At 41.1% G+C, this 22,476-nt stretch overlaps 1 protein-coding gene across 1 annotated transcript in view; it reads left to right on the top strand.

The window, feature by feature from the left end:
* The window catches only part of lrp8 (low density lipoprotein receptor-related protein 8, apolipoprotein e receptor), a gene marked incomplete at both ends in the record, with an annotated part of 146,469 nt that overhangs the window by 53,814 nt on the left and 70,179 nt on the right, over window positions 1-22,476 (top strand). The window contains one exon of the mRNA XM_079157710.1: window positions 20,838-20,960. Within this exon, the coding sequence (XP_079013836.1) occupies window positions 20,838-20,960 (123 nt within the window). The remainder of the gene's footprint in view (window positions 1-20,837; window positions 20,961-22,476) is intronic.

Below are 22,476 nucleotides of genomic sequence, written 5' to 3'. Positions count from 1 at the left end.
AGACCAAATGAATGAGAGTCATAAAAGGAGAGAGAAAGGCAGTGATAACCTCCAGACTGTCAGCGAGGGATTATTCTCCTCTTCTGTTAAATGAGAATTCCATTTCTGTTCCGCCTTCACCAGGTTTGAACGCTCCTTCTGGCCCCTGATGCCTCCCAGTAATGCAATTAAGACCCATAAGCTTTTCCCAGGAATAAAGGGGCTGAAAGAGGAATTGCTCCATGCTTCACTGAATTTGGGAAAATCTGTGTGTTCTCGTGTGTGTGTGTGGGAAGATGGATTGATGGAGGGGTGGAGCAAAGGAAGGTAATAACATTTGGGTCCCCTCTCCCCTCTACTCAACCATTTCTTGCAAACAGACATGAAGAAAGGGTTTGAATTGTTTCCTACCCCCTCTAACACACGCACACACACACACACACACACAAGCAGAGTCATTTCTCTCTCACTACTACCTCAACTCTCATTGAGATGCTATTGTGTTGCCATAGTGTCAGTGTGACTTTTTGGACAAAACTCCAACCAAACGAGCCTTTCCCTCTCCGCCTATTCAAAGCCATCATGGCTGCCGGAACAGCAAATTGCTTGTTCGTTTTTGTAAAGCAAAATCTGCATTAAACAAGTTGAACATGTTGGAACTTGTGTTGGTTGCAGATCAGTTATAAGCTGTTTGCTTGTGTTCTTTAAAAAAACAAACAAGAAACAAACAGGCGTCCACCATGTCTCCATCTTTGTCATCATGCTCAAACTTATACTATTGTATAAAACAAACAAAGAAAACAAAGTCAGCTTTTGAGAGGATAAAGTAGTTGGCTTTTCACTGAAGCAGTTTTATGCTGATGCAATTGAACCAGTGCACGGCGTAAAGGTTAGGGTGATATTAGGCCCCATACAAATGAGAACAGGACAATACACACTGAGGCAGATGTCAAAGCCAATCTCTTCTTTTAGCACAACTGGAGAGTGTGTGTGTGTGTGTGTGTGTGTGTGTGTGTGTGTGTGTGTGTGTGTGTGTGTGTGGTACAGAGGTTTGTGTGTTCTGCTAAGAGACTTGGATCTTCTTTTATGTGGAACAAATAAAAGATTCAGTGAGGTGTTTAGTACGCTGCAGCTGCTCACATAAGCAGCTTCATTGCACACTTCAGGGCAAAATTAATAACCTCACAATTAACTAAATGTGCACAAGCATTCTAGCTGTAAAAAGTAGTCCGTTAACCAACGGAAAATTAATCTACAACAGCTTTGATAATTGACTTATTCCTTGAAATGGTTTATCAAGTTAATATGCCAAGCATTAGCTGATTCCAGCTTCTCCAATGTAAGGATTATTCTGCTTCTTCTCTGATTGTAAACCTTTTCTAGTTTGGACTGCAGGAGAGAAAACCTGGTAGATTACGGTAGGCTTGAAGGTTCATTATTTAAGTTGTAAATAACAGTTAGAGCAAAAAGTCCCAGCTCAAGGTACATTTTCTGAAAATCGTTGAGCTGGATAATATAGAATACAAGCATAGTTTTAGTTTTTGACTATTTTGTGTGTGATAGCAGGTTGTTCTTATATGTACATATTCGTTTGTTATTGTTTGTGTGAAATCCCCTTCCTGCATCATGTGAACCATCTCCATGACCACTGAGTGGACGTCATCCACTATTCTGCTGATGAATTAAAGCCACAAGATATGTTTAAAATTAAAAAATAAAAGTAGAATGTTTTATTGTTGCTCGACACCATCAGCTGGTCCAGCTTTTCGCTCTCATTGGCTACTGTGGTCCAACCAGAAAGCAGTGACGTAAACTCAAGTAGTCTCAGTCGGGCTCAACGCTGTCATTTGGTTCACACCCTCAGAGCCACACACTACCCGTCTCTCCCATTAGTGTACTGTTTTCCCCACTTTATAATAAATGTTCAATAATTCAAACAACTGCTTTCCCTCTTCTCTGCCTCTCAGCTCCGTTGTGTGCGATTGTGTGCTGCTATACTCGGCTATCTAACAGTGAGCTATGGTGCTATGGCCTCTGAGTGCTTTTGGTTGTAGTAAGGGAAATCAACTTTGGCAGAGCTGTAAATTATTCCTCTGGAGGGCTAAATTGGCTGCAGCCAACACTCGCTCCCGTCTGCCATACCTTTGTCGGTGCCCAGTCGGCTCTTATTGGGCCCTTATCCGTCAGGACTGAAAGGCCCCGGCCATGCAATGACATGGACCACAAAAAGAGGTTGTTTAGTGTGCAGGGAGAGAGATACAGAAGATGTACTGCAGGGCGATACAAATAGGGAGGCGGGGAAGGGAGGGCGAGCAGCGGAATCCTGTTGGGAATATGGCAGGCCTATTATGTGTTAAATGAAATTAAAGATGGGCAAGTGTCTAGCAATAGGACAAAGTCACCAGCTTCTTAACATTTCATATCAACGATGAAATAAAGGTGTTGAGTGTTTTTTCTGTCTTTGAATTTTGGCGCTTATTTCAAGATGTCGACAACCCTATTTGATATTTCATGACTATTGGATTGAGTAGAGCAGAGCGTAATGTTTCCATTAGAAAGATGTATAGTACTTGAAGTTGTGACAAACATCATGGTATGTCATTACAAAAGGTGATTTTCTGCAATATTAATACCACAAACACAAATTTGGTTTTGAGTTCATTAGTTCTGAAACAAATAATGAATTATTTTTTTGATTTTGGACTGACAAATAGAGCAAGGTGCAGATGTAATCTGTTTCTTACACCAGTGTCACTGGTCCTTATGCTCCTGCTTACAAACACTTTAGCGTCTGCTTTTCTTTACGCTTTGGAAAAGCTTGCTTTTTCATGACTTCACATGCTTGCTTCCTACTGTCAAAACAGGTTTCCTCGCATCTTTTTTTGTTCAATTTAACATGTTCGAATGCAACATTTCACAACTTATTTCTTCATTGGAACAGAGCGGTATTCAATTTGAGGCACATGTTTACTCCGTACAAAATGGAGGTCCGTAGACTAAAGATCTTAACCACACCGTTAAGAAATGAAGTGGAGACCTTCTCTTTGCTCTGCTGTCTCTTCGTTTCAGACTGTGCAGCATTGTAAATGCGATCTTTAAAGCTTTGTTTACATGGTAGACAGGCCTCTGCTGTCTTGTCCCCCTCACCCTCACTCCTTTACCGCCGGCAAGAGGACTTCCTTGCATTCTGATCGTGGGCCTGTCTGATCGTAGAGACTCTAAAGAATACTAATCAGCCAGGCCTCCTCCGTATGCAGAGTCTATTCAGTCAAGGATGGAAGAAAATAACAGGAGACATAGGATAAATGGTTGGTACCATATTGCTATTACTTAATATCTAGTGAGAGCAAGGCTTTCACAACGGCATAGAGATGTGTGTATTATAGCATGCAGTACACAGTGAAGGGCCGTTTCAGAGAACTTTCACTGAACATAACTGGACGGTAAAGAAGTTGAATAATGTGGCATGACAGACCAACACTTTTTCAGGATTGTCATAATGATGCATAAAATTGTTTTGGACTGCAGCAGTTTTTCCACAAAAAAGTTTGACTAGCGTAACTTTGTTAAAGTTTTGGTTCCTGGACCTCAAAAGGTCACTTTCCTTGAGGTAGTCTTCCAGCAAGGAACTATGAACTGCAAGCGCAGCAATGATTCTTCTGTCAATATCCGAAGTAGGGATGAGAATTTTGTGTAATGTTACTGACTTTTACACAACAGTTACATAACAGACAACCCAAGCTGTCGACCAGAAAGGGAGAGATAGAAAGAGAAATAAAAGCAGATGGAAACTTTGCTGAATCTAAAAGATCAGAAAATGATCCCGGAAAAACAAAACACTCAGAGATCTGAACCAACTTTTCCATTGTTTTTCTCTGATGTTTGAGTTGACGTTGGAAAAGTGGACAGTAGAAAAGCAATGTTGCACGGAGGTCAGTCACTCTTGTTAACATTACATTACATTACAGTCATTTAGCAGACGCTTTTATCCAAAGCGACTTACATTCAGATTCTATCACATACACCGTAGGAACAGCTACGGGAGCAATTTTGGGGTTAAGTGTCTTGCTCAAGGACACGTCGACATGCGACTAGTGGAGCCGGGGATCGAACCGCCGATCCTCTGATTGAAGGACGGCCCTGATCTCCACTTAGCCCCTGTCGCCCCAGTGTTGTTTCCTCATCACGTGTAAAACTCAAGCTTTTGCTCTCCGCATAATTTGCCGAAGCTTTGCTGTTCTTGTGAAACAACCAGGCGGCTACATCCAGGTCTGAAAAGTGAAGCCAATATTAAAGTGCCTCAAACTTGCTTTTTTTCTAATAGCCAGCAGGGGGCAACTCGTCTGGTTGCAAAAAGTCTGATTGTATAGAAGTCTATGAGAAAATGATTCTACTTCTTACTTGATTTATTACCTCAGTAAACATTGTAAACATGAGTTTATGGTCTCAACCGCTAGTTTCAAGTCTTCTTCAATACATCATGATGGTAATTGAGTAAATTACGGCCCCATTACGATTAAAACAGACAAAAGTTCAGCCAAAATGCTGAAATAGGTAAAACTGTAGTCTACAAAAACAATAGGTGATGTCACACCTATTCACTTCTGTATATAAGAAGTAGACTTCTGAATATATGGAATGAACAGGTCCAATTCTTTTATACAGTCTATATATACAACAGAAACACAAAACTAAATGCTCTGGAGGAGATTTGAGTTCCTCAGTTACTCCCTAGGTTTATTTCCTTATTTCCTCGGACTGTTTGATTGAAAAGGTTTATAGTTACACACAAATGAGCTTCGAAGAAAAAACCACAAGTCTCTATTCTGTTGCTGTCCCCTGACCTTCTGGCTCCTATTGTCAACTGTACTAAGACACCCCCCCTCGTTCCCATGTGAGTGGACAAACGTCAACTCCCAAATATGTCATGGTGTCTGTCTGACATATTTGGGAGTCTTCAGAGAGGGGAAATTTTGCTGATATCCGGCGGGTGATATGCTTGACAACATCTTTGAGATTGTAGCAAATTCAACACTTTAAATAATTGTAAGGTTGTTATTTGTTACTTGCTGGACATTATTCCGATCACTCAGCGAGCTTTGGGTGGTCAAACGGGTTCAACAAAACCCCTCCTCGGGCCTGGCACAAGCTGTACAGAACACAAACATACTCGCACAAACACGCAGAGGAATTAGAAAACATCATCGCCATCCAGTGATACTTTTAAAAACATAGGCTGAGCCAACAGGTCATACAGTATATGCCTCATTAGCAATTTTAGAAATGTATTAAGACATCACTAGAATATGGAAAGACAGTCCTGTATGAGGTCAAAGCTCTGCTGTTATCTCACTCAGCCGGAGACTTCAGGCCATCTTCCCGTTTCACTAGCTGGCGACAAAAAGAGAGGAGGTGAAGAGGACAAGAGAAGAAAATCTGACATAATAAAGGCATCTATGGTACACACATATGCTCTGGGATGATACTGATCAGGTTTAAATACCCCTCCGGCAGGGATGTCATTGATGGCTGTTGCTTCCCTGTTGGGTACTGCTAGTGGAAAGAAAGGTGGGCCTGGAGATTGTGAGTATGTGAGTGCATGTGTGTGCTCACCTTGCTGTTCGTCTAAGAACTGCCAGCTACAATTGGTGAAAGAGGACAGAGGATGGGGGTGTTACTGACAGTTCTAGCAGAGGAGCCAGCATTTCCATTTTGTTCGCTGGAAGCCGAGTGTGAAACTTTGATGAAGAGCAATTTGCATCTCTGGATGGCTATGAAGAGGTCCGCTTTGTTCGCTGCCATCGAAAAGCCGTGCCCGCACACTGCTGGCTCCGAAACCTGACCACCCCACCACCAACCGGCACCCACCCTCTGCCCTTCACCCTCCACCCTCCTGGCACTACTTTTCAGCTGCTTCGGCCAGCAGCTAGTTCACCATTGTGTTTTGTGGCCAAGAGCACCTGCTGGGAGCCCTTTCATCAACCCCTCTCTGGGGTTTTTAAAAGTGATCCAAGGGCACCCCCCCCCCACCCTCAGCACACACACACACACACACACACACACACACACACACACACACAACACACCTAAAACCAGACTGATAGGTCGAGACACAGATGCAGAAATAGTGTGCATCCATCTGAAACCAAGGCAGTTTGTGGATACATAATCAGCCCCCACCTCAATGCGCTTGGATGGGAGGAGCAGGCGAAAGGTGAATGACAACCACCACTCGTTAGCTCAAATGCACATAATGCGCTTTGTAAATTTATGCATAATCTTTGAAGAGCAAATGAAAGAAAGGTTCCCCACTGTCCCGTTTATCAAAACTGAACAAATAGTCCCCTGTGACTGTCAGTTGAGATGGGGAAGCTGTTAATGAAGGGGGATGGTGTGAGAGACAGTGGAGAAGGAGAGAAGACAGCGCAGTTTAGGATTTGTGTGTGTGTGTGTGTGTGTGGTAATGGGGTTGAGAGTGTCTTGGTTGTATTTGTATTCCGGTGGCCCGGGGTATCCGTGGATACACCTAGGTGACAGGGAAACATGCAGAAGGAGGAAATGGGGAAAACAGTTATTTCACAAACGTGTCCCTGATACCCACGATGATTAAAAAGAACCACACAGTGAAAGGTAACTTTCGGTCACTTCTGTCTAAATCTCTCATCTAATGGCTACATCCTCATTGATTTGCTTTGTGTAACCGTTTCACACATCATCTTGTGATTGGGATAAACAGAAGACGGATTGTTGATTATAGCCATCTCCTAAATTAATAATAAGATAATTCCCTGTGGTAAATGTTTATGAATTAAGACAGGAACTTGAAAAAGATTAAAGGTCTCTTATTTTGTAAATGCATCTAGGTATCAGAGAAGCTTTTGGAAATATTGTACTTTAACAAAATATATATTAATATCTTATATCTGCGTGGGTTTGCAATCATTTCTGGTCAATGTTTAGCTTCTTCATAACCTGATTAAATATTTGAAAAAGTCTCTACTGACATAAAGTTGCCACTGTATTGAAACATGCTATAATGTCTTTGGTTTATACCGTAGGAACTTTTCACCACCTCGGCATTTAACCTTTATTAACATACAGTTATTCCCTTTTTAAATTCAATATTTTGATGAAAATTTTAATTATAAGACATGCTGGCTTTTATTCTTAGCTCGGTTGGTGTGGTTCCAATTTATCTTAGTCAAGTTATTGACAAAATTGAAGGAATGGAAATTCCTCACCCAAATTCTAATTTACTGGCAGCTAGCATTGTAATAATATACTACCACAGTAGTGTGTTATTTGGTAATCATGGGATTTGAAAGTCAAATTCCAATATGCATTTTTAATCAAGTAACCACAGGCCACTCCCAGCAGCCTCCCATCCATTCAAAGTTCAGATGTCATGAGATTATATCCGACAGATGAGCTCATTTGGCAGGTTTACAAAGTATGATGAATCATAAGCCGCAACAAAGGCTGTGTCAAATGGTTCCTACCACATCCCTTTCTCTCCTCCCTCCTAATGTTCACAAATCAAGCAGCTTTGTGGGCCAATGAAAAGAGCTTAGTCATTGTGTAATTTCATTCATGCACTCGATGATGATGGGACATGTGGGCCTTGAAGGGATTAGTTGAGAAAACATGATTACTTTGACAGTGTAAACCTGCTTGAGATGACGGTGGAGCTCTAACGAGGAAGCTCTCATGGTCGTGAGTCACAACGCTGACCAAAGTGAACAGTCCTTAACAAAGATACTAATAAATAAGCACCATATAGTAGGTGTGTCTTTAAAATAGTAAATAAAGACAATATAGTAGATGTGTCTGTTAGGATTGTACGGTAACATGCGATTCAGGGATTATTTCCTTGGTGGAGTTTTCTATTTGTGCAACCTGATATCTGGTGATCGATAAAGCGTAGACACAATGTGATGTTCATACTGATGTAAAGCAGAATCTGGAATGAAGGCTTCATGTTTACTTTGACAGTTAATCTCATGATATGGAAGTTTTTTTTAAATACTACAAAACCCCAACAGCAGCAACTGGCTTGAGTAAGACCTCTAAGGCCTGGCTGCTCCAGGAACAAAGAAAAGGAAAGATCAAAACTATCATTATCACATAAAAATCTACTAACACAATCATCAAAGAATTCTAAAATGTGACGTCTCTCACACACACACATACACCTACATATCTGTACACACACACACACACACACACACACACACACACACACACACACACACACACACACACACACACACACACGATATTTATCAGTTCTATTCTAGCCTCCAATTCCGATGTTTTTGTCACATTGAGGCTTCTCCCGCTGGGAGTTTGTTATTCACTCTGAACTCAGGCCACGATGCTTTCATCCAGTAGGTGTTTCTTTATTTATTTTCCTAATCAGCGATCACCAACCAAGCAGACAAAAGAAGGGACAACCGGCTGTTTGCCAAAGGGAAAAGAAGCGGGGGGGAAGGGAGGTAGGGAAGGTGGGAGCGGGAGGGTGTTGGAGGCAGAAGGGGAAGGGTGGAGAGGAGGAGTGGATAAGGAACGAATGAGCGTGGCAGGAAAGACAAAGGATGGGAGGCTGTTTACAGCGTTTTTTTGTTTTGCTGAGAGCGCAGCAGAACACGGAGAGAGGCGGGGTCAGCGTGTCACAAGAAATAATCACATTCCGCCATCGTATCTGGAAGCTCTAAACAGTGCAGAGCAGCAGGTTGGCTTTTTGTTTTTTTTCTTTGTCTCCACGGCAAATAATAACCTTCTCTTCGACCATCTTCTGAGCCAAACGACAAATAAGTATGCACAAACTGTACAGCGCTGTACAAGCAACTGCACGCACACGCACACACGCACTAACTCCTAGTGACCTTTGTGGGGCTCTTCGTTGCTTCTGAGCGACAACCATTTGTAATTGAAATGAATTATTTTTGCTTGTCAGCAGCGGGATACATTTGTCCCGCTCTGTTGTTTGCGGATGCTCAGCAGGCTTTGTTGGAATCCCGACCAAACACGTCCCCCCCCCCCCCCCCCCCCCCCCCCTTCCCAACCACTCCCTCCGACGAGTGCTGATTTTTGATAATAAGCCCAGTAGTAATTTGTCATGTGGACCGACCAGCAGCACGCTGCATGTTTTGCGGTTTGGGACTTGAATGGCAATGGTGGAAGTGCAGGCCTGCGGAAGGAGAATTACAAGGCTCACAGTGAGCGTTGATTCATACAGCCAGCGGGAACGTTGTTTGCTGGTGAAAGGATTTTTCCCTTTTGTTTTTGGAGGGGGTTGCTGATAACTCGCATGTTTCAGCCTGTCAGTCAGTCACTCACTAGAGGAGTGATTATGAATTTTGATCATTTCCATTTTGTTCTGCCACATGCATAGTAATTTGGGTTTAGAATGCATGATTGCCACTGGTTTGTAATTGAAAATTAAATTGCCATAATCATCAAGGTTATTAATCATTTAGCAATGCGCTGATAAAGAGGTGCTGATAAATGGATTAACCATTTTAAGATGTATGTTTAGACTGTTGTATGGCACATATTTGTAGGTTTAAGAAGCTTGATTCAACATCTACCTTTTTTCATGGTGTGTTTTCAAAAAACATGTTCAGCATAGGCAAACACACACACACACACACAGAGCACACATTACTGTGTGTATGTATGCGTGTGTGTTTGTACGTCTGGCTAGCCACAAAAGGACTAACTGAGGTTTCATATAGTACTGTTCATCCCCTCCCCCCACGTAGGTTGTATGGCCCCATTGGGACATTTATGCTATGTGTGTGAGTGACCAAGTGAGTAAGTATCCATTTGTGTGTGTGTGTGTGTGTGTGTGTGTCGGTGTACCTTGCAAGGAGTCTCCTGACCTCTTGAGGCAGGCTGGAAGCTGGTCTGATTTACACTTTATATTTTGAAAAGGATTTATTCTCTTATTGTGTTGAGTTGTGTTTTGTTCCATTTATTTTAATCAATATGATTATAGCATCTTCACACTAATACCCTTTAGCAGTAAGAAACACGAAATGACATGAGGCAGTGTACTTTTGTAACAGAATCCTTTATTTGTGACACAATTTGGCTTTCTGACCCACTCTCCAATACAATCAAAACATGTTTATGATTTAACAGTGTCTGCATAGACTAAATCCTCGAGGCTGTGTCCGGCTGCTTCATGGTTTTCCTTTGCCCACGATGACATCAGTCAAACAGCATTGACAGCGCCCCCGCTGAATGCAGAGCCTTATAGGTTTTACATGTGTGGTTCGGAGCGGGCTGAAGGATTGATAGCTGATATCATTAAAACGATGACCCTGTCTAGGAAAGTGAGCGTCTGATGAGATTGGAGTGGGACATGGGGGAGGGGATGAAGTGTGTCTATGTGTGTAGGTGCGTGTGTGTGTTTGTGTGTCTGTCTGTGTGTGCATGCATGCGTGTGCAAGTATGCATGTGAGTAACAGGACTGGAATCAGTGTCTGAGTGTTTAACAAATCAATGCAGGTCAAGTCTGAGAGCCGGATGTCACCCAGATGGCCTGTTGTTAGGTGTGTGTGTGTGTGTGTGTGTGTGTGTGTGTGTGTGTGTGTGTGTGTGTGTGTGTGTGTGTGTGTGTGTGTGTGTGTGTGTGTGTGTGTGTGTGTGTGTGTGTGAAGTACAGGAGCAGTGGGGTTGCTCTGTGCATATGTCACTTCTAATGAGAGATACTGAAGCATTATGGTATGATCTCACAGAGTCTCCAGACATGTGGGAAAAGGATTCCATCACACACATACAAGCACACCCATCCAATGCCAACGCACCTTTTGCAACCTCTTTTATCTATTCGTTGTCATAGAACAAGGGAGAACATAGAACATTTCGATCATTTCAAACAATGTAATAAATAATAATAGTAATAAATATGACTTTGTAGCTCTGAATACAACAAAATACAAAATAATATGTCAACATCTTATAGGAAAATCCTCTGCATTTGTTTATTTTATACCAAGTGGTCTTTCTAAAGTGCTTTGGTATTTCTGCTCTGTAGTTTTGTACATAAGTTTAATTAAACAATATTTTCAGTCCTGTTATTTAGGCCGGTTAGGATTTTTTGTGTTGATGAAGCAGCAGTGGGAAAAAAAGGCAGAGGTCCTATTGAACACGTCATGCAATGTGTAGGCAAATGTACTGAACTTGGTACATTGAGTGAAAGGATGCAGAATAGCAGAAACAGACAGAAGACAGTTATTTATATGGAATGTGTGTTATTACTTTACTCATCCTGTCCCAAACACTATTGAGCAGCCTCACGTTTTTTTACAAAGTTCAGATTTTCTTATGATACAGCTTTTGGCCGTCTGACGTCATCATTTGCCGGGCTGATAGGCTTCATGTTGTAAAAATGAAAACAGGCCTGGCCCTGTTTGTTTCTCCCTCGCCATGTGGTCCCACAATGGCCCCTTTTGTGCTGCTACTTAATTAGCAGTCTCTGAAGCTAACACGGCGCGGCGTACAAAGCGACCGCTCTTTGATCTCTCGGACTAGATATCCACTCACGCTTGTTGGTCTCAAGAGGGTAGCTAAGAGACTTCCGGGCACACAACGTCCAAAAAAAAGGTTACTGAGGAGGAAGAAATAAATAAAGAAGGAACAAAGACATTTTTTTTCATTACATTTTAGGAGGAATTTGTGAAGTATGTGTGATGAAAGTGGACTGTAAGCTTTAATAATAGCAGCTATGTTTGGGTGATAGGAATGATTTCCCTTGTTGCTCATTGTTGGATTGAATAACAAAATAATTAACTTTGCAAGGGAGGTTTCTGTGCTATTTTCATGCTTGTTGCCCATCACTTCTAAGCTGGTTTGCAGAACTGTAATTCCTACGCTTATGTAAGAAAAAACAAGGCTCGGGGACCCAGGATGTGACAGGATTTGGGAGGTCTTAGGCTTTGGCATGTGGCTGATGCAGACGCTGTCTTTCTTGGAGTTGAAATCCAGGGATCTGGGGAAAACACAGAGCCAAGAGGACAATGGTTCAACATGCCCAGAGTGATTTTTTTTTTCTTCCCTTCAGGCAGCCAAAATGATGGTGAAATCCCTTAATTGGCATTGTCATAGGTCAGAACTGTTTTTTATGCATTGCAGTCTAAAGACCTACCTCTTTAAATCAAGTATTTTGCTTTGCTCTGACAAAGGATCAGGCTTCTTTGATAGTGATGCACGTCAGACTCTTTGGATACGTGTGTCAAACAGCTAACAGAACAAGGAAATGTCCACCAGGACAAACAGGAATTAAGCAGTCATTTTAGAGCCTAATATTTGATAAAGGTGTCGGGCAAACATAATTGACTCAGAGGGCATGCGTGGCTCTCTCTTTGCTCTCGTCGGTGTGAGCAAAGAGAACGGGTTGCAGGATGAACAGGGTGTTCTTAAAGCGTATCCTGTGCCGACGGATACGTATTGTTCCATTCCATAATGCTGTCTTCACAGCGACTTAAAAGTTAATAGTAAAATAATTTCAGAACGTATGGCGTTACTTTGCACCACAGCCTCTGTCCTCAGCTGCTGTTGTTAATCCCTCATCACAGAAAAGAGAGTCATACAAAGCTTATAAGACGGAGAAAGTGATGCAATCTGTTTTCGTGAAATGAGTAAACAGTCGCAGGCTTCAGCAGAGGTACAAGCAGATGCATGAGCACTCACACAGAGAGATTAACCTCTGTGAAGTAGTTGTATATGAGTAGGAGCTGACAAGCGTTACTTCCACAAGCGTCTTCTCTAGCCTGGATATTATTTAATTTTATTTAGACGTCTACCGTTTTTTAAAATCCTCTGGTTACTACTGTTGCTTGATGTGTTTGCACAATTATTCTTCATTTGTTGCAGTAAAGGACGCTGTGCATTGCTCTAAAGCAGCATGACACCTGCTTGCCAAATATTTATTGAAGTGGTTGGAAAGTGAAGTTGATTAGGACGGGGACTTTATTGGTCCCACAGAGAGAAATGGGGTTGTTCCAGCAATAGAGAATGTACATAAGATTGACGGAGAAAGGACAAATATTACCCTGTATACTGGTATTAACACTTTTTATAGGGCCAAATATGCCTTAATAAAAATATATTAATATATACTGTACATTATGTAGGTTGATATGAGACGGAGTGCAGTGGTAATCCATCATAATAAACAGTTATTTATACGGTTACATGTTGGCTTTAATGATGTGAGCTTCCTCCAGAGGCAGAGCGAGGTCAGTTTCTCACCTCAGTACTTTGCTTACCTTCCAGTCTGTCTGAAGGTCCCAATGAATGTAAAAGTTAGAAGGATCTCAGTGTTCTAAAGTGGGCCTCTGTCTCTTTCATCTTCCCCACATTGAGCTTCAGGTGAGTCCTCCTCTGCCACATGATGCAACTGTCAGCCTGCCTGTAATCCATGAAAAAAATTGATAAATCTGGAGACTACGTCCTGCTGCGACTCATGAAATAGTAACAAGCTTCTTTGAACTGGTAGGTGGTATTTGATGTGCTGTGAGGAGCATAATATATTGTGTATTTGATCTGGCCAGCTGTCTGGGTTGAGAGTCCATGAGCTCCCTTCACATCTCCGGCCTTTGTAGTGTGTGCATCTGACACACTCCCGTCTTCATCCGAATGCAACTGCAAAGGCACTTTCTTCTATTTTTTACCTCACATTAATGTTACGCTTACAGTATTTTTTCATTCCCCTCTGATGATATTGAACATATGTATTTAATGCTAATTCTTGCCTCAGATTTAAGTTGCAGTCGCAATAGTTTGGCTTTGAAGAGTTTGGGAAACTTTGTATTTTGCCCTTTTATGTTCAATTGGCCAATGGGTGGATCATATTATTCAACTATTTCTTTATTTCTCCTCCCTGTGAGTGAACCACTATAGTCAAGTTAGTCCAATGAAAAAATATGAAGAAAATGATCCATCCAATCCCTCCCAGCTTTCCATTACCTTACAATTTCTGTTCTTTCTTGCAGCACTCTGCTCTTGTTGTATTCTAGTCCTTTCTCCACGATATCTCTCTGTCTCCATCAGATTATTGGGAAACTGGACAGGGCTTTAATCTCCTCAAAAGACCAATATTATACTTGTCTACTTTTCTCCATCCCTCTCTCTGTGTCTCGTCCACACAAACACACGATTCACCGAGTATTCGCCACTCCCTCACAGTTTGCTCGCTGATTAACGGCCTCTTCCCCTCTACTGACACGCTACGTTCTTTAGCTCTTTAGCCGATCACAACAATGTAGAGGACCATCTATTTCCTCTCCTCTTCCTCCCCCATTCTTTCTTTCTCCATTCTCTCTAGCTCTCTTCTCTTTATGTCTGTTATTTTTCTCCCTTTGCTTCTTGTACTTGCTTGCTCCTTCCTGGGTCCTCAGAGTTGTTTACAGCCAGATACATATTGTGCTATTTTTTTGTCTTTTCCCTGCCGGTGTTTTCAAGAAAGGTGTGTGTGTGTGTGTGTGTGTGTGTGTGTGTGTCTGTCTGTCTACCTGGCTTTTAAGAGCATACAGTCATTTACAGATTAACTCTGGGGCAGCCCCATGGCCCTTCAAAAGAAAACACATTTAGTCCCCCCACATTTAGTTTTTTTTAACAAAATAACAAGACCTTAATATTGTGTGCCATTTAGACTTTCATGTAATTCTGAGAATAATGTGAGAAGTAAATACAAGTCTTTACAATGAGGAAGTAGGTAACTCCAACTGAAAAGGCTGAGGCCAAAACCAGGTTCATTTTCATAATCATCAGTTCACAAAGATGATCTTTATTCAGCATTAACAAATGGACTTTTCTATTACGTGCCAATAGCCCAACGTAGTTTGATCACAATCTAAGTAATGGAATACCTGAGCAGAGCGACGTGGTTACCACAGTGTTTCCTCTGGCTTTTCTCCAGATTTCATGTACAAAGAACGGAATTGGCCAGTTTGGGCTTTTCTTTTGTTTCTCTTCTTGTTTCTTGTGGTTTATTTCAACTGGGTTATTTTAAACCGAATTACTCTGGCTTGCTCTATTTAGATGCCTTGGTCAGGATAAATCGTATTGTTTATTTTGGAAAGAAGTAAGGCCAGAGTTGATTTGGTAGGGTCTTGGTTTATACATATTTATTTAGAATCATTAAAGGGATATTTTGATGATTTTTGTGCAAACTTTTTAGTTTGAATACTGAATATAGAGAATATAGATACAGTTCAAATACAGTCAGGCATGGATGGAGTTATAAATATGTATATACATATGCTCAAGTTTAAATTTTGTCAACCGGGCTAAATCATTTTTGGCTATCCAACGTTATATGACTTACTTTACCAGAAATTACAGACTGTAAAGACACTTCAGCTTTTAATTTGCTTGAATACAGTAAGACACCGTTACATTGTATCTGGATCTAACATTAGACTTACCAAAATAAAATGCAAACAGAGAACCCACACTGTCCTTAAATCAACTTAAAAAAGAATGTGCCATTCATACAATAAATATATATATATATATATATATATATGCTTTTATCAACTCAAAGGCTGGTCCGCAAAGAATACCAGCTTTGTTCTTTTGCACTTGGAACTTAAGCAGATTAAAGAGTGTCCGTGTCGCTGACTGAAGACTGGTAAATAATCTCACTACAGCGCCTGTTGTCTGTTCCAGACCTTTTGTTACTGGAGCAAATCAACATTTCAGGGACTGCAGTCAACAAATCCTAATTAAAGGCGACACAGTGTTCCCTTAGCCATTATTGTGCTGTTGGATGTTATATTTCCATTTCCCTTTCACTATGTGTGGGCATGTGTGTGTGTATGTGTGTGTGTGTGTGTGTGTGTGTGTGTGTGTGTAATGAGGTGTGTAAATTGAATGACTTGAAGGTTGAGACTGACCTTCACCTGTTCCCAGGTCGAATGATCATGTCGTCAGGAGTATGTGACGAAGAATCCTAAGAGGCCAGCGCGCGTGCGTGCGTGCGTGTGTGTGTGTGCGTGTGTGTGTGTATATTGAGTGGATGGGGTGGAGGTCAACATGAGTAGGTCAGCCTAGTCACTCATTGATCATGGAGGTCTGCAGAGCGTGACATTAGTTGAATGTCAGTGCAAGATTAACACACTATGTCTATAGAGAAGGTGAACAGTAGTTACACCTTTTAAGTGTACTCCGAATATATGGTCTCCCACATGCATCTCTTTAATGGGCATTATTATAATGGTTTGGCCTTGCATGGCCCTAATAAAAGTTTAATATTCATGGAGGGATCACGTAATGTTATTGCCCCTTTCTAGAAATAAAAGTAAAGCAAATTGGCATCCTCCAATCATATTATACCAAGTTATTGACAAAATAAATGTCAAAAGAAATAGATGTCATTGTGCATGTGTTGTTTAACGAACAGTACTGCATGATACGGTGCAATTTGAAAGAGTTCAAAGTTAGTGATGACTCACTCGAGATTGCAGATAAAACCATCTACTGAGCAAGCTAGAACTTTTCTGGTCTGTGTGCTATTTCGCATAAATATGAATCACTTTTATCATATGGGGAAAGAGGAATAAAACAACATCATACTTCAGATCTAGGAGGAGAGTTGCTTGGTAGGTAAGGGTGTGTGTGTGCACAGAATGCGTGTGCATGGTTGCCTAGTGTTTGTCTCCTGCACATTCACGCTCACACCTCATAAGACGGGTTCAGGCTGTTCCATATGGATGACACTCGTATACGACAGGTCGCGGTGCATCAGAATGTAAATGTAAGCGGCTGTTTGTGTGTGCATCAGCAACTCTTGAGAGGCTTGGGGACATTTTCTTTTTTTATGTGCTGATTTTTCACACGTTTGTTTCAACACACATGTCCACATATTTCACCATTTTGTGATCTCTCTTTATGTTCGTCCACCGTTTAGAATACATCTGTGTGGAATATGTGAACTTCTACATGTATTGTTGTTCATTCTCTCTATATAGTGGGGTTTTCTTCATTCCTGGTGTCAGTTCCTGTGCCTTTTAGCAGATTAAAAATGTATTTTTATTTGCATGCTTATTTTATGACATGAACACTTTCTTGCCAATATGTTGTATTGTAAACACATCTGTGGGAAGATTTCCCTGCATAAAACTAATCACCATCCATTCAGTATTCAAAACTACAAATGACTGCACTCCCATATATGTAATCCTCAGTTTCCAAGATGGATGATAATAGCTTTCCATAATGGGCTTTATTGAAACACTACCATTTCGTGCTTCTAGTGGGGATGCCATTTTCAAAGTAAAGTCTTCATACTTAACTTATGAGTTCTTTAATCATCCAGTCTCATTTTAAAAATGATTAAAAATGTCCACTTATCATCATACATTCCACAAAACCTCCCCTGCAGTGTCTCTAGATTACTGAATTACAGTTTCTCACTATGCTGTGTGTTTTAAAAAAAAATCTTTGTCCATTGCCACTGTTCAATAAACATGAGAGTAACATCATTCATCCAAAGGTTAATTGAAAGCATATTGTATTTGCTCACAGAGGAAAATCGGCTACCCAATGCCTTTGGCCCCCAGAATAAGACGGGGCCAAGGTGAATCATATTATTTCCTTTTATGTCCTCAGGATAAGAAAAATGCGAGTCAAGGGAAGGGTTGTAGGAAATTGATATGGGCTTATACGCTCGCTGGCTTTTGCATTTTAATTAATCCTCTTGAGTGTGACATGATGTAAGCCGGTTTGTCACCTGTACCATTTTGCTTCCCCGACTGAATAGAGTATTATAATGACCAGTGACATGAGATATGATATGAAAGAAAACTGTAACTTGTGGGTGTCTGATATCACCTCTGTTGTGATCTACGTTACAGTATTGTGAATTACACTGCTCAGTGTATACAGTATATATAGCTCTGTGTGTGTGTGTGGCTACCAGCTGGCTGTGTTATCAGGCTGTAGGCAGAGATGGAAGAAATGATGGAGAGGAAACAAACCAGGAGGGTTGGCAGGAAGAGATGGGATTTATGCTAAGATCCTGGGAAGGAGATGGATTTATTCAGTCCTTTTGTGAAGACTGGTGCCATTATACTAGACCCCACCTCAGCAGCCTCTTCCCCTTTCGTTTCTGTACCCATTCCCTGTTCTCTCCCCTTTCTTTCTATTCACCTTTGTCTTTGGCTCTGACTGCTCTGTGATCCCTTAGGGACACGCTTTTCATTTATTCTAGGTCTACACCTTCTTTAATTTCATCTTTCTCCTGTTTTAAGACTCTTTTTTTTCCCCCACTCTACTTAGAATCAATACTGTGCACTGTTGAATATGTGGTTGTCTCTATGTTTTCTTCAATCATTCATGCGTTGTCATCCATACAAGTGCATTCATATATACATATAGAAAGTATTGGTCCCAAAAGCTGCGATGCTGTCAGTTCCTCGAGCATGCTCTTCATTATTATGGCTCCCACTTGTATAATCAGTCACAACACCGCCTTTTACCTCACACCGTAGGACATCCAAGGCTACACACATAAACAACAAGCTAATAAGCTGGCTCGCGTTTCCCTTGCTAAGTGAAATAGGACTGTATATAATACACAGTGCCAGGGTTGGACTGATTCCTTGTGTAGTTCAGCAGTTTACATCAGCGTGCTGATGCTGCCCAGCTAAATCCTTGTAAAAGCAAAGTATATGGCACGAAGCATTGGGGCTCTGCTTTGTATTGAACAGAACAGACACCTTTTCTGTATAATTAGCTTTTTAGGTTCTTGGTGAACATTTATACTGTAGAAGTTTGAACCTGGTACTTTTAATACTTGTGACTGTAAACAATTATGTCTCTCATTACATTATGTACTGACAGATGAGCCCTGGTAGTGAGAAATGAACAATGAAAAAGATATTTGGTGATTACATTATGAATGGTCTGTCTTTGTTTTGTTTTTCAAAAGGGAGAGTGAGGGTTCAGCTAAAGAATTGTGTTGTGTTTTGGCGATTCAATTCCTAATTTGTAAATATTTAATGAAATGGGTAGTGTGACTTCTTTTAAAAATATTTTTGGTTTAAATTCCTTAAATGTGAATAGGCTGCTTTTCTATGGATCATCCATTTTTTTTTTTGTATTCCTGGTCTGAAATTCCAGGTTTAGAATGGGCATCTTTCTTCAAATTGGAGAGACCAGGGACAGTTGTGACCTCAAATCAAACCTCAACAAAGCGATTTTGCGTATCTATTTTTATTTGACAAGTCGTTTGAAGAGTTGATGTTTTTTTCTGCTCAATAACCATCTCGGGAATAATTGGGCTGTCATCACATGTTCACATAAACTGATAGAGACTATACCTCGTCTCTTTCTTGGCTTCATATTTGTTTGTTATTCTTCCATCATAGAAACCAATCTCATACTGTAGTTGAAGCTATAAGTGTTGTAATCCCATGTGATTGAAAACATGATTTAGTTAACATCGCACACACTACATTGCATTGCTTTAGACACTCACTCTGCAACCCACATTTTCAGCTGGTTCTAACCGCAGGTCGCTGAGGCGGTTTAACACCAGGCTCACATGAAAGAAAATGGAACAGTATCACTCACTGTTTTTTACACACACACACTCTTGCCATTTGTCATCCCCCTTCATTGCACATTATATTTCATCATGGCGAGACAAGGCATTGCTAACACGGCAAGCGAGTGCTTTCTCTTGTTCAGTGACTCTCGCTGTCAAGGAGAGGGATTTTTTTTTACTTCTGCCCGTGACAGACTCAAGTGCTTCAATGTTCTCCTTTTCTTGGCGAAAGCTATGGCACAAAACCTTTGGAGTCCATAGGCTATCGGGAAAACTAGACGGCGGCAGAGCCGGTTTTGCAAAGACCGGACCGGACCTTGAAGGTGGATCATGGGGTGTTAAGATGGCGCAAAACCTCTGAGCCAGTTTAGGCAGACAACTAGAGGGGTGCTGCTCTATTCACTGCACCATACATCCAACGCGCTCTTGCAAACTACTTAAGCTGTCACGCACTGCTCGTTCACTCTGCCTAAAAGCAAACCGCTCGGCTTGAAAACTGTGCTCCTCCACCCGAGCATCCACCTATAAGCCCATTTACTGGATTCATTCTTCAGATAATGCTCAAAATCTGTTCCAGGTTGTCAAATATAATATGTTGCTATTCCCATGCCAACTTTATGAAACTTCAATTCTTGATGAGTCACATTTCACGAGTACATTTATCTACCCACAATGTTGATGATCTAACAAATCAGTTCGGCCCTCATGAAAAGAATTTAAACAATATGTTCCACAATGTAGAGCTTAAGTATTGGATTCAGCAGGAGACTGGAGACTTCTTCATCCACACTGGATCTTTGTCACGTTAAAGGTGTCTCGGTGTGAAACTTCCAGAGTCTCACCTGACTTAACAGCCCTGATCCACTTATGCCGACTCAAAGAACCAACACTAACAAAGGCTCGCTAATAAAACACCTGCTGTTCTCTCATGTCTCCCGTTACAAGTTGCACGTAAACAAGCTGATGGTTGAATTCAAATTGGACTGCAAAATTTAATTGCGTACCGTTTCTCCTTTGTAAAGTGGATTATCAAACGTTTGTTTACTTACGTACTTACTTACTTGTGTACTTACTAAATGTTTAATCATTTGTCAGTCAGTGTGTTCATTTTGTGAAGGTGACTCGGACATCATTTTATGTGCTGACCCATTTAATATGTAATATATCAGCCACTGTGTTAATAACGGGGAATGAGTTGATTCACTATACATATTAACGACCAGCAGAGAGTAGCTCTACTGCTTTACTTTACTTTGGCTCGTGGAGTAATGTTGCGTGTTACCTTTTGTCTCCACAGCAAAGAAGACTTGTGCCACCACAGACTTTGCCTGTAAGAATGGACAGTGTGTCCCTGCCAGGTGGCGCTGTGATGGAGAACCGGAGTGTGCGGACGGTTCAGACGAGGCTGATGCAATCTGCAGTAAGTAGCCACACAAACACAACCACAGACAAACAGTGCTGCCAAAGCAAGCATGCAAATACAGACAGAGAGAAGGCCATGAACACACAATGGGAGGTCAGGAAACACACACACATTTGACTCAGTCAAAGTCTCAAATGTGCTACAAGTTTAAGTCTGTGTGTGTGTGTGTGTGTGTGTGTGTGTGTGTGTGTGTGTGTGTGTGTGTGTGTGTGAGTGTGAGCTCATTCATGCTTGTAAAAATAATTTAAAAAATACATGAATTTTCCAAAACATGCCACACCAGCATGATGTAACTAGTCTAGTCCCTTTTTCAGTCATGTGTTTATTCTAGTTGACCTCGACACACACATGCACACACACACGTTTCCGTCAGTTTAAAATATATCCAAGGATGCTCGGTCTCAGTGTCAACCTTTCTTGGACATTGTCTCAGAAAATTGCTTTCAAGTTTTTTTAGTTTGTTGGCTGGAATAATCGTTGGAAAACTACAAAGACCAATGTCTGTGTCTTGGTTATTTTTGGGGGATAAAGAAAAACAACATAAGTATCGCGTTGCAAATAGTTTTCTGATGTTGTTAAATAACTGTTACCGTTACAGTACTGTGACTGTTACTGATACCACTTTTGTTTTGCATGTTCACATATGTATTGATTGATAGATTGATAGATTGAGTATTGGCTTTTTACTCGCAAATATTGTATTGCACGAAGAGTAACAATAAGCGTAGTTGCCGTATCCTTCACTGCACCTGGTTCATTTTACCACAACGGCATATCTGCTCGCACTTCCTGCATGGTTGTGTTTGTGTCTATGTGTGTGTGTAGTTGGAGGAGCTCAGCCCGTCAGAGAGAGCAGAGCAAATACGCGCTGCAGCGTGGTAATAAATGAAATCAAAACATTAAAAAGTACTAATGAAAAGTACCAGTAACGCCAGGGCTTACCAATACTATGATCTTTAAGTATTTGGCACCGGGGCCCATTTTAATACCGGGTTTCAGGACTCATCACTACGTCAAACGCGAAAGGCTATATATAAAATGCTTTTTCTATAGCTCAGGAAAACATAATGATTCTTAGTTTTGGGTGATTAAACACTGATTAAAACATAGTTTTGAATATTATATTCAATATCTGCCAATAAACTCCCCTGAATGTTACACATTGTTCCTTTTTAAAGGATGAAAACCAAAAAGACAGCATTAAAGGACATGTACTGGACTGTGAAAGATGTGACCGTAGAGGTTAAATTACTATTCTGACACGAGGCATTTCAGGAGCTACAGCTCTGCAAGTTTATGAACTTTTGAACTTTTTATTTTGAGTTTCAGATTCGGATGGAAGAGTTTTCATAAGATACCAAAACAACTCGAGGAGAGTGGAGTGTCGGAGTCTTCAGTGGCTTTGAAAAAGAGAGTCAATGACTTAGTGAGAAAACACTTGAGGAAAGTTGAGTGAGATAAATTGATGTATTGTGGGAGAAACTGTGCCCCGAATGTTAAAACTGCTTGATAC

Source organism: Pholis gunnellus (genome assembly GCF_910591455.1).
Source record: "Pholis gunnellus genome assembly, chromosome: 4".
NCBI classification, from domain to species: Eukaryota; Metazoa; Chordata; class Actinopteri; order Perciformes; family Pholidae; genus Pholis; species Pholis gunnellus.
Note: the sequence above shows the minus strand (reverse complement) of the source record. Positions and strands in the feature narration are given on the sequence as shown.